The sequence below is a fragment of the Eschscholzia californica genome, unplaced genomic scaffold (genome assembly GCF_041429995.1).
Source record: "Eschscholzia californica isolate CP2 unplaced genomic scaffold, dmEscCali1.0.p SCAF_1, whole genome shotgun sequence".
Lineage (NCBI taxonomy): Eukaryota > Viridiplantae > Streptophyta > Magnoliopsida > Ranunculales > Papaveraceae > Eschscholzia > Eschscholzia californica.
Genome location: NW_028238198.1, coordinates 7698685 through 7711005, shown reverse-complemented (window position 1 = coordinate 7711005; position 12321 = coordinate 7698685). Strand labels below are relative to the sequence as shown.

The window sequence follows — 12321 nt, the reverse complement described above, 5'->3', positions numbered from 1 at the left end:
CGGAAAATGAAAATTAGGTGTATTAAAATTGCTGCAGGTTTATGTCTGAAAAATGAAAAATAAGGTGTATTAAAATTGCAGGTGGTGGTTCGGTTATCCGACCGAACCAAACCGCTCATACAGTGTTCGGTTGGATAACCGAACCGAACCACGGACGGATTTGGCTCGGCCATTGTTTTTCAGAAACCGCTACTTCCGGTTCGGTCTATGGATGGCTTCAAAATTTCGGTTATCCAACCGATGAACAGCCCTAGCCCCTACCCATCTTATATTATTCAGAACTCTAAAACAAATGGGCCCTTAATGGTGGGGGGCCCAGTGCGGCCGCCCTGTCCGCACTGGGCCTTGCACGGGCCTGATGTTTACATCGAATGTAAAAGACTTTGGAGTGCAAAACTTTCTTACACAACACTTTTGTTAATTCCTTTTCCACTCTCAATTTGTGACGTTGTTTTCAGAGTGCAACCCTTCATAAGTACGGTCAATTTGTTTTGGCCCCAAAAAATATCACATATCTTCAATTCCTCTGATATATGATTCATTTTGTATGTGCACTAACAAAAAATTCATGACAAGTAATTTAAAAAAAATTATAAATTCTTGCCATTCAAGTTTTATTAGGACTGTAAATATCCCTTCTTATTTAAGAAAAATACTAGAGAAAAATAGTTCTATAAAACTAAATCCAACAATAATAGATTGGAATGTTGGAGGAAACTGGATGAAAAATCATTGTGTTATTAATATTGTTTCATATGTTTCTTTGTGAGTGAGTCGTGAAATAGTGGGAGAAGATTAAACCTTTGATAAACTTATTACTCTTTCTTGAAAACATCTCTACATCTAGGGATCAAACACGCGACTTTCAGATTTTCAGTATTACGCTCTCCCAACTGAGCTATCCGAGCATGTCGGTTAGGTTCTAATAGTTTTTTATTTGAAATTTGGGTTTACTTTAATCATGTTGTAATTCTTTTTTCAGCAACTTCCTTCGTATAATTTCTCTCAATTTGATGTTCCAGTGGATTTTCAATTTATTGATCTTGTAGGCAATTAAGTCACCTTGTTGTTCATCAATCTAAATATTATATTATATGATATTTATATTGCAAGAAAAGCTCTTCAATCAACTCTCTTTTTATTCAATCAAAACTTTTTCTTTTACAGATTATCTCTATTTATATAAGTATTGGAACTAGTAGAGAGAATCAGAGAAACAGAAAAAGTTGTTAAGAAACATAAAAGTTAGTTAAGTAACTAATGTTAACTAACTTTGTCTCTTACAGATTGATGAAGCCAATGGAGGACTGAGAGTGCCTGTAGGTTTGATTGAAAAAGTCAATTGACTAGTCATACTTAAGTCAAAATTAACCTAAGTATAAAATGCAAAGTTTTGCCCTAAATCCATATAAATTTATAAAACCAATCATACTTAAGTCAAAATTAACCTAAATATAAAAAGCAAAGTTTTGCCTAAATCCATATCCATATAAATTTATAAAACCAATCAATTTTATGAAGCATGAAACATTATAGTACTATCATGAACTCTCATGAACTGAATAACTAATATCCTTAGATATATGAGCAAAATTGGGTAGACCTTTTAAAGAAGATTATCCATATAAATACATGAATATCATTTGAAAAAATATTTTCATCTTTCACAATATAGAAAAGGAATAATGTTTCGCGACTTTTAAATCTAGCAAACATCAAAAGGACAAGATTTTGGAGTGCAAGACTTTCTTATGCAATACTTTCACATCTTTCAGATTTATTATTTTGGCCTTCACAAGTCTTCCTCATCAATTAATTTTGGCACCAAAAATATCACATATCTTCAATACATTTTGTATGAGCATTAACAAAAACCTCATGACATGTAATTTAATTTTTTTTATAAAATATGGATAAGTGATTCTTGCCATTCCACTTTTATTGATAGTGTATATTCCCCTTCTTATTTTAGAAGTGAAACTACACAAAGAAAAACTTCTATAAAACTAAATCCACCAATAAGATATTGGAAAAACTAGATGGAAAATATTCTTAGGTATTTTCTACGAGGAACGTGAGAGTGAGGAAACATCGGAGGTGCATGAAAGACCTTTAATGGAAGGAAGCAAATATGTGGAAGATCATTGTTGAGATAAACATTTATCACTATGTGGCAAAGATTAGTGAATAACTTGAATTTGGAGAATTTCTTCAAAAAAAAAGTTGAATGTGGAGAAAAATTAGGGGAAGTTTGCCAAACATGATTTGGAGTTTTAAGAAATTTGAGTAAGATTCATGCAATGCTTAAAAAGTGAATGTAAAAAACCAGTAAAAAAAAATCTTACATGTGTAAGAGACAAATAGCTTTTCAACATACCTAAGTATTTTAGTTTAAACTTTTATTTACATGTCCTACTAATTTAGATTCACTATTGAACTTTGTAGGCCTCTTAAAGTACAATTAGGATGAGTTTATTTTCGCGAGGTTTAGTGTTTCGATTTTTGGAACTTATACTAATGGGATAGCTCAATATATCTATTAAATTATAGAAAGTATGATTAATTGAGTAAATACATGCGCACATGAGTTTTAATAGTGTTTGATGAATTAAACCTTTACAAAAATTTTGATAATTGTTTTTTTAAATGAAAAGGAAAAGTTACATTTTACCTTCTTCTCGGTGGAATTCTGTAAGTCAATATCATGGTTCTTTCTCTCTTGATGTGGCCTGCCATCTTCAATTATCCTTTTGTCTTTTAGACACAATAACAACAGGTCAATAGTACCTAGTAAAATCCTTTTGTCTTTTACACAATAACAACAGGTCAATAGTACCTAGTAAAACTAGAAGGCATAATGAAAACAAAAATAGAGAGAGCAGGTGAGCGTGGATCGAAAACGGGACCTTCAGATCTTCAGTCTGACACTCTCCCAACTGAGCAATCCCCGCTTATTTATTAAGTTCTGATAATTGATATATAAGTTCTGATAATTGATATATATATATCTTGGGAATAATATTGAGTTAATTTAATCCTACACTCTACTTTTTCAGCAACTTTTTTTTGTTGAAAGACTTTTTCAGCAACTTCAAGGATAATTCTTCTCAATTTGATGTTTGGGTGAATTTTCAATAGTATATAAGTTTCTAAAACCAAGTGGTTTTAGATTTTTCAAGTGGTAGTTCGGGTAAGAGCTTCAAAAAGCAAATCAATTTTATGAAGCATGAAAACATTTTACTACTCTCATCCTCATGGAGTCATGGGTAATGATGTACCCAAAAGCTTAACTTTAGGAATTTGGACTGCTAATATTTCCAAAAATGTTCATAGTATATACTAAGTCGATCGTACCTCATAGAGAAATGCTTCTTCCTTTACCATCTCGCTCAGAGTTTCACTCGGAAGTTGTTCTGGCATTTCCAAGGTTTCAACGATTTAAAACTAAAGATTCAAATTTTTTGACATTTTGTCATCAATGCATTCAGTGAGACTCTGAGTCAAGCTCTAATAAGTGATTTTAGCTTTAATTGCAATTTCTTGTAGGTTTTCACATCGGAAAGCGATAGAGGAATAACATGCAAAGCTCGTTATGTAAATTGCTGCGAAAATGTAGAGGTATACTTTTAGAAGTAATGTGTTCCTTCAAATACTAGCAGATCTCATAGCTTTATCTTGTACGATAGTTACAAAATTAGTTTTAATAACCATCATATCTATAAATAGAATAAGAATCTCAAATGCTCAAAAACTGAGTTCATAATAGTTTTTAAAAGTAAAGCCTCGTAACGATTTTTATAAAGTCGCATGCTAGTTCTATTATTTTCTTCTTCATATTATTTTGATGCTAGTCGAGGTGAAGAGCATTACTCCAATCCCATCCTTGCTCCATAGGCCAGTGACTAGTGAAGGGCTGAATTAGGAAGCAATATGGGGTCAGAGTTGGGTGGAGTAGTAGTTACTGTCTTGTTCAACTTTCTGAACAAGGCCTAATATCAACCAAACTGAAACCCACTGCTTAGCATCAGTTTGCTCAAACCTGTGACGCCCCGTGTCCCAAAATAGACACGACCACGCCCCGGCAATTCACAGACGAGACTAAAATCCGGCAGAGTCTCCTCTGTAAATCGAACCGGTCGCACCTGCAAAACCTGTCATGCAAACCATACATTCGCATAAACAAGAATAAACTATTAAGCGGAAGCTAAACAAACCCAACTCAGTTTCGGGTCAAAACCCGAACCACAAACATACAAACGCCTCATAAAACACCGATACAACTTATAAACAGATCTAAGTGTTATATATATATATACATATTAGAGTTCAGTTCTGTAATAACTACATAACTTTAAAATAACGAAAAATCATATAAAACGACATAACCCTGCTAGCCTCGTCAGACAAGATCACCGGCTGGAATACACACTCCGCCTCGAGGCTACAACCAAGAACCTGCACACTAACAACTGGTAGGGGGTCAGAATACTCACCGACACGAGTTATTCTGGTAGAAGACCAATCCAAAACCCATCACGTTTTCAAAAGTTCATTTAATAAGTTGTAAACATCGTGACAAAACGAGTTATCAAACCAGTTACCATATATACTATATACAAAACCGTTTTCCTTAATCTAGCAAGCAATAGCAGTGATTAGCTGCCCACCCATGGTGCGCTCCCAATAAGAGGAGAGTTCCTCAAGAGAACCTAGAGTGCGTTAGATAGTACCAGCCCATTTATGGCACTAGCTAATGCACTACGTCTCCTCGAGAAAGAAACTTACCCCTAGCCGGTAAGCCTCTCTCCCACTAAGGGACTCCGCAATCATTGAAGAGTTTACCTCATGATACATATATACCTTAAGTATCTAAATACGTTTTTCTGATCACCGAGTTCGAATAAGAGAGCCGTCCCCCAATTACCATGGAAGGACCTGAACCTCATTCTCTTCGGTACCCAGTCATGCATCTAATGCGATCTTTTAAAATCAGTTTCATTCATATTTCAAAACCACATTCTCATATTCGATTCATTATCTTATCAAACACGGAAGTGGAACAACCAAGAGTCATATCGCCACAAAGCAAAGGAATCCCAATCAATGTCACCTCCCAGGCGAGCGGTCAGGGTGTACAGCCCTGAGCCTCGAGCTGGAGGTACGAGCACCAATGGCCAGCAAGTGAAGCACTCTACTCCCACAGGTCTCATGACTAGTGTCGCCCACCTCACCGGTCTCACACGGATCACAACCGTGTCCACATGTCATCCTACCCTCAATGGCTACGTGCCCGTAGGTTGACATAATCCGCAGTCGGGTACATACAAGAAAATCCCAAGTAGTTCGCAATCATCGTAAAAACAGTTTGAAAGCATTTCTCGTATCACAGCAAACCATCCCAGCATATTTCAGTTCATCACATAAATTTGAGTTTCATGCTACCTAAACTCTAGTTATAATGGCGCATATATAACTATAGAATCTAACATATTCATTATCTATAAAACCATGTTGGATCAAGGATTCAGAACCCCTACCTAGCGATTCAGGACTCCGTCCTCCTTCCCTGCAACCGTAGCCAAATCGTTCACGAAATGCTCCGGCTCCCCCTCTACCAAACCATAAACGAAACAAATATACATTAGGTTCTTCGGTAAGAACCTTAGTATAACTTAAAGAGTATAAAAAGTAAAACAATAAAACTTAACAAAAACACAAAAGAAACCCGTAATTCAACCGATCTTCTAACTTTATAACCATGTCCAATTAAGGTCGATCCAACACTCTATGAAACTTACTTATATCCTTAACCTTTATTTATTAAATGTCCTCGCCAAAAAACCAAGCGAGTCATCTTCGAAACTTGCCAAATACGAACAACCAAAACAGAATTTTCCTAACAGCACACTGTTCGGTAAAACAGTCATAACTCTCTCGTCCGAGATCGAAATTACTTGTACCATACCTTTCTGGAATCGTCACAAGACGAGCTACAATATTCAAGAAGACTCAAGTAACATTCGGTATCTCGATGACCAGCTAAAACAGTAAAACAGTAAGCAGATTTCATATTTGCTGAATACCGCGCTGTTTGGTAAAACAGTCGTAACTCTCTCTTCCGACATCGAATCGAGTTGTACCATACCATTTCGGAAAGCTAACACCCTAATCTACGACTTTAGTGTTTCGGAAAAGTCCATCCAAGTAACATATAAAGCCCAGAAAGGCTCGGACAGTAGACTGAATTCAGTCCCCGAATCGGCAATCGATCGATCGATGATTTATATCAAATAATCTCTCTAAAGATTACTTATATACCAAAATTACTTTATTCCCAACCATATAAACCCTAGAACTATATGAATCATACAAATCCCCAAATTTCATAAACCTTAAACCCTAGAATTAAGAATTTTGACATTAAATCATCAAAACTACAATTACCAAATTGATTTTATTACTCTTACTCTACTTGTTCATGTTTTCATCCCAAACTAATAACAATTCGAAGTAGAAACAAGATTTCATTAACCCGATTCAAAAGAAATTCGATCTAGAGAGAGAAAGAGAGTTTTACTTACCAAAATTAACGAACTAAGCTCGAATCAACTCATTGAAGCTTGAATTAAACAAAAAATCAGATTTCCCCTTGAAATCAACTTGAAATCTCCATAGAAATCGAATTTTCTTTCACCCAAACCCTAACCCTCAATTTCTGTCGAGCAAAAGAGGGATAAAAGGTCTGATTTTTCTTCTCTTATCCAATACCACGAAATTTCAGTTAGGCCCCTGGTTTTGGCTTGACTGCAAAATACCCCCAAATTGAACTCTGTGCTGATTTAGTCCCTCTTTCGACTTGACCCAAATGTTAAATAGTCCCTCAACTAACCTATTAAAACACGGGATGTTACAAAACCTAATTGCGGGATGAGATTGATGATATTGGGAGTATCGGAGGAAGTATTAAAAATCTTGGTGCTGGCTGCTCCTACCAATGTACCTTGTCGGGGTTCCAGCGAGCTCTGCCAGTAGCAATAGCAGGTAAAATAGGAAATAAAGATATGATATAGATCTTGAGAGGAGGAACGGGAAAACTGCAACGAGTCGCTGGGATGGATTTCTTGGAACTCTATTTTGGTTTTCCATATAAAATCAGCCAATATGGACCTTATTTTCCGTGCTCTTGATTAAAAGATATGTTAATATTTTTACATTTTACCTCCCAACGAAACACGTGCAATGCCTCTGCAAATTTGTGTTAAAAAACATATGAATCATTTTAGACGGAAAAACTGGCCTATGGAGTTTTAACAGTTTCTCCCTGTTTACGGGGGGACGCATCGGTATATTTGGGTGTTTGGGTTGAGCTGTTTGGTGTCTGCCCTGCTCCTGATGGGGTTGATTTAGGCTGTCCGTCTACCGTCTATATAAATGATATTGAAATGGTGAAGAGGTACTATACAAGGGAGCCCGTGGACGTGATTTGCATTTGTTCATCCGATATGGTTAGCCTTGATTTGCTATACTTTACGTATATAATCAAAATAATTTAGATAAATTGAACTTTGGTATATAATTCAAAACTATATGATCGGTTGTATTTAGTTTTAGGCAATTATATGGAGTATTTTACAAGTAAATATCTAGTTATATACATATGTATACATAAATTTTGGATTGATATGCCCTATGAGTTAGGTAAAGGAATTATAGTCCAAAAATCTATTTGGGTCCCTTTATATGCAACTGGACTGGATAAAGAATTAAACTAGTCCACAATTTTATTATTTTTGTTAATAATATTTCGAAAAATTATAATTAGTGTGAGGTTATTTTTTGAACATTTATGCTATTTTCACATATGTTCTTCTCTAGTCTGTCATCTTCTAAGTTTGATTCTGTAAACCCATTGATTTCATCTTTATCCGTCCAATTTAGTCAGAATTTAAAAACAAGTTGTTATTGATCTTAGTTTTGACGAATTTGTTGTTATAGTAAAAAAAGAATTTCAGATTTGTTTTCGGGTTCTTTTTCTCTCTACAAATATGTAATTGGCAAAACACATTATTGACTATTATATATTTTAAAACTTCAGTTTTTGAATGGTAACTGTGTAGCACGGATCGTCATATTGCACTATCTCAAAATTCTATTTTATTCCATCTTCGAATTTGAAATTGTTTTTTCTTCATAAGCTGAGTTTTTTTCTCTCGAAATTCAGTTTGGTAATATACTGTGACTATAATGAACCAACACATCTATATAGTTGTTAATAATATGTTACAAATTGTTATATTTTAAAATCTACTTTTGTGAATCTTGATAATGTATCATGGATTATTATATTGAGTTACAACAAAATCCAATTTCTTTTTTTAACTTCGAACACAAAACCAATTTTCTTCCTAATTAAATTTATTTCTCTAAAGAAAGATCATCTATTTTGTTCATAGTACATAATGAATAGAAAATAATATGTTATCAACTAGTGCAATTAAGTAATATAAGAAACGTGAGTTATTTAACAAAGGTCATTTGGCAAGTGTTTTAGGTCATTTGAAAATATTTTCAAAATGTTGTCAAAATATTTAATAGTATTATCAAAAACCTTAGAAGTTAATAATTGCAACAATAAAATAAACACTAACTATCTTTTTTTTTTGATGAAAGTAGGCTTCGCCTAAATTTATTAATCAGAATGAATCAAAGAAATGTTGGATCAATCGGTCTCCAACTGACTTACAATGCACTCGGGAACTATCACCATTTCACTTGGTGTATTAAGATTGTTCCGACGATTTGAATGGGCTAATAAATGTGCGACTTTATTCGCATTTCGTGGACAAAAGGAGAAGTAACACTCGATCAGATTTCTCTTACTGTTCTTTATGTCAATAATCGTTGATCGAATCTTCCGCGGGATATCCTCTTCGGAGCTGGAGCAGGCTTTCACAACATTGATTGAGTCCCCTTCTATATTGCATATGTACTGATGCAAATCAGTTGCAATTTTCATGGCTAGTAGTGCTGCCTTTGCCTCTGCTTCTAGTGCCGACGTTGATGATGTTGAATGAACTAGAGCCATTACGAATTCACCTTTGGAGTTCCTACAAACTGCTGCTATGTCCGCTCTTCTATCTACATACCCAGCGTCTAAGTTGATCTTTAGCTCATTAGGACCAGGAGGAGTCCAGCTTTTCCCTTCTCCTGGTGAGTTATTATCGGGTATATTTTGTACTTCGAACTCATCATTTAACTCCATTGCAGCATTTATAATTTGTCGACTTCCATGGGGTTGTTCTCCAAAGACCAATTTGTTCCGAGCTTTCCATAAGTACCATAGTACACAAATGCGTAGTGCGATTACCTTGTCATCCTCTTCCCCTGCCAACCAATTACATAAAATATCATGAAAGTTTCTTTCTCCTTCCAGCCTCAACTCTAATGGTGGACAAATCCATGTTTCTCATGCCATACGACACTTTCTGAATATATGGTCGACATCCTCTTCTTCTTCTTTGCAAAACTCACATAATTTTGATGCACTTGGATTAAATTTGAGAGATTTTTTCTTTGTTGGTAAATTTGAGATTAAATAATAAACACTATTTAAACTGGAATTTTTGGTACAATTATACCACATGTATCTATCACATTCTCATATTCACAATCGTCCATATCTCTCCGCTCTTGAACCCACAATCGTCCATATCTCTCCAACGAATTTCGATCCCGTATTAATGTTATACTTCTTCTTCCATATCTTACTAAGGCAAATATAATTTTGTTTTCTTCCTAAAACTTCAATCTTCTCTTTCATTAATTTCCATGCCAAACAAACTCTCAATTTCCAATATACATTCTAAATACCATGTATCATTTTTTTCTAATCCAGTTTCCTCCATCATTTCAGTCTCTCATTTTTAAATTCAGTTTTATATAGTATAAGACATACATTTATTTTAATCTTAATTTCACTTAGGAGAGGAGAAAGAGTGCTTACACTCACTAAAAGCTGGATGACGTGAATCACTAATGAACATGTTATATAAATTATATGTGATGGGATTTTTGTTAGTATCACACAAAATGTATGATATTAATTGCCGTTAATGTGATAATTTGCAATGAGACTAGTCTGAGTTATTTGTAACCGAATTAAGATCACAAGAAAAGTGTGGAAATAACATGTTGACATAGAGTCCCACTAGATAAACGGAAAAAAATGTATACAGCTGATACAACTTTTGCAGTAAAAACTCTTGAAAATTCTCTTTGACATTTGCCAAATTCAAAAGTCACCAGATTAATTTGCCAAAAATCAAAATAAATGAACAACTAGAAATGACCTCATCCAAACTGTACTTAATGAGCCCTAAAAAGTTCAAGTAATTATAGTATTATTATAAAAAAGTGTGGAAATAACACGTTGGCATTAGAGATATCCAACGGAATATAGAAAAGTCAGTTGACAGTAGTCAAAAATCTTTACAGTACTCTACAAAGTTTGTTGGTAAAAGATGTCGTCCGAAGTCTTTGTAAATATTATTCAGGATATTTACATCGAAAGTAAAAGATTTCCGGGGACAAAACTTTCTTAGGCAACACTTTTGCTAATTCCTTTTCCAGTCTCAATTTGTGACCTTGTTTTGGTCAATTTGTTTTGGCCCCAAAAAATATCACATATCTTCAATTCGTGTGATATATGATACATTTTGTATGAGCACTAACAAAAATTTCACGACATGTAATTTAAAAATTTTATAAGTTCTTGTGAGTCCACTTTTATTAAGAGTGTAAATATCCCCTCTTGTTTCAGAAGGAATACAAGGGAAAAATAATCTATAAAACGGAAAAATAATCTATAAAACTAAATCCAACAATAATAGATTGGAATGTTGGAAGAAACTGGATGAAGAATCAATGAGTTATTAATATTGTTTCAAATGTTTCTTTGTGATTGAGTCGTGAAACTGTGGAAGAAGATTAAACCCTGGATAAAGTTATTACTCTTTCTTCAAAGCATCTCCACATATAGGGATCAAACACGGGACCTTCACATTTTCAGTATTACGCTCTCCCAACTGAGCTATCACTGCTTGTTGGTTAGGTTATCGTAATTCTTGATTTGGAACATCGAGTTTCTCTCAACTTACCTATAAGAATTGTATGTAAGGGTTTAGTTTAATCTTATAATAATTATTTTTTCAACAACTTCAAACATAATTTCTCTCAATTTGATGTTTAGGTGGATTTTCAATTTATTGATCTTGGAGACGATTAGGTCACCTTATTGTTCCTCAATGCAAATACCATATATTATATAAAACCAATCAATTTTATGGAGCATGAAAACATTATAGTACTGCCTCACGGATAACTATCCTTAAATATATGAAGCAAAATTGGGTAGACCTTTTAAAGAAGATTATCCTCACATACATGATTACATGAATATCACTTGAAGTACAAATTCTCTTTATTCATTTAAAAAATATTTGCTAGTTGTGAAATCAGTTTTAGTTGTTCAATATTTCACAATATATAAAAGCAATGAAATTCCGCGACTTTTAAATCTAGCAAACATCAAAAGGACAAGATTTTGGAGTGCAAAACTTTATTAGGCGACACTTTTACTTCTTTAGGTTAATACCTTTTCAGCTCCCAATGTGTACATGTTTATCATTTGGCCTTCACAAGTCTTGTCAAGTTATTTTGGCCCCAAAAATATCACATATTTCTATACACACCCATAAGATGTTGGAAAAACTAGATGGAAAATCATTGAGTTATTCATATTGTTTCAAATAATTCTTCGTGAATCTCTTAGTTTTGTATGTCTATGACATTTATGGTGAAAATATTCTTAGGTATTTTTAAGTATATTTCGAGTTGGATATATATACAACAAGAGCACCATAACTTACGCAGTCACAACTTCCTTTAGATTATAGAATGACAGTGTGTAGTTGGACTTCCTTTCATACTTGAAGTATAACTCATCTTAGAAGTTCTTGCTCCTTGTTTTCTATTAGGAACACGAGAGTGGGGAAACATCGGATAATAATATCAAATGAAAAAAAAAAATCACATGGAAAGTATTGATGGTGCATGAAAGACCTTTAATGGAAGAATGCAAATCGGTAGGAATATCATTGTTGAGGTAAACATTTATCATTATGTGGTGGAGATTAATGAATAACTTGAATGTGGTGGAGATTAATGAATAACTTTGATGTTGAGGCAAAAAAGTAAGATTCAGATTTTACCTTCTTCTTGATGGAATTGTTTTAAGTCAATATTTTAGTTATCGTTAAAGAA

General features: G+C 34.0%; 1 protein-coding gene and 1 long non-coding RNA gene across 2 annotated transcripts; both read right to left on the bottom strand.

The window, feature by feature from the left end:
- Positions 1-4259: 4259 nt before the first annotated feature.
- On the bottom strand, positions 4260-6757 carry LOC147563747 (uncharacterized). Its single transcript, XR_015225188.1, has 3 exons — positions 6582-6757; positions 5538-5611; positions 4260-4469 (listed from the first exon to the last, which is right to left on the bottom strand). It is a non-coding gene; the product is annotated as an uncharacterized LOC147563747 (long non-coding RNA).
- A 1962-nt stretch (positions 6758-8719) lies between these two features.
- LOC147563746 (uncharacterized) lies at positions 8720-9905 on the bottom strand. Its single transcript, XM_086658590.1, has 2 exons — positions 9860-9905; positions 8720-9384 (listed from the first exon to the last, which is right to left on the bottom strand). The coding sequence occupies exons 1-2, from the start codon at positions 9903-9905 to the stop codon at positions 8720-8722; spliced, it is 711 nt and encodes a 236-aa protein (XP_086514716.1).
- Between the last annotated feature and the right edge of the window lie 2416 nt (positions 9906-12321).

What these genes read in the sequence shown, in the direction of transcription:
- LOC147563746 (XM_086658590.1), bottom strand. Translation starts at nt 9,905, where the DNA reads ATGGAGGAAACTGGATTAGAAAAAAATGATACATGGTATTTAGAAT. An exon ending in TGATACATGGTATTTAGAAT is followed by an intron (nt 9,385 to 9,859) that starts GTATATTGGAAA and finishes ATTGGTTGGCAG; the next exon opens with GGGAAGAGGATGACAAGGTA.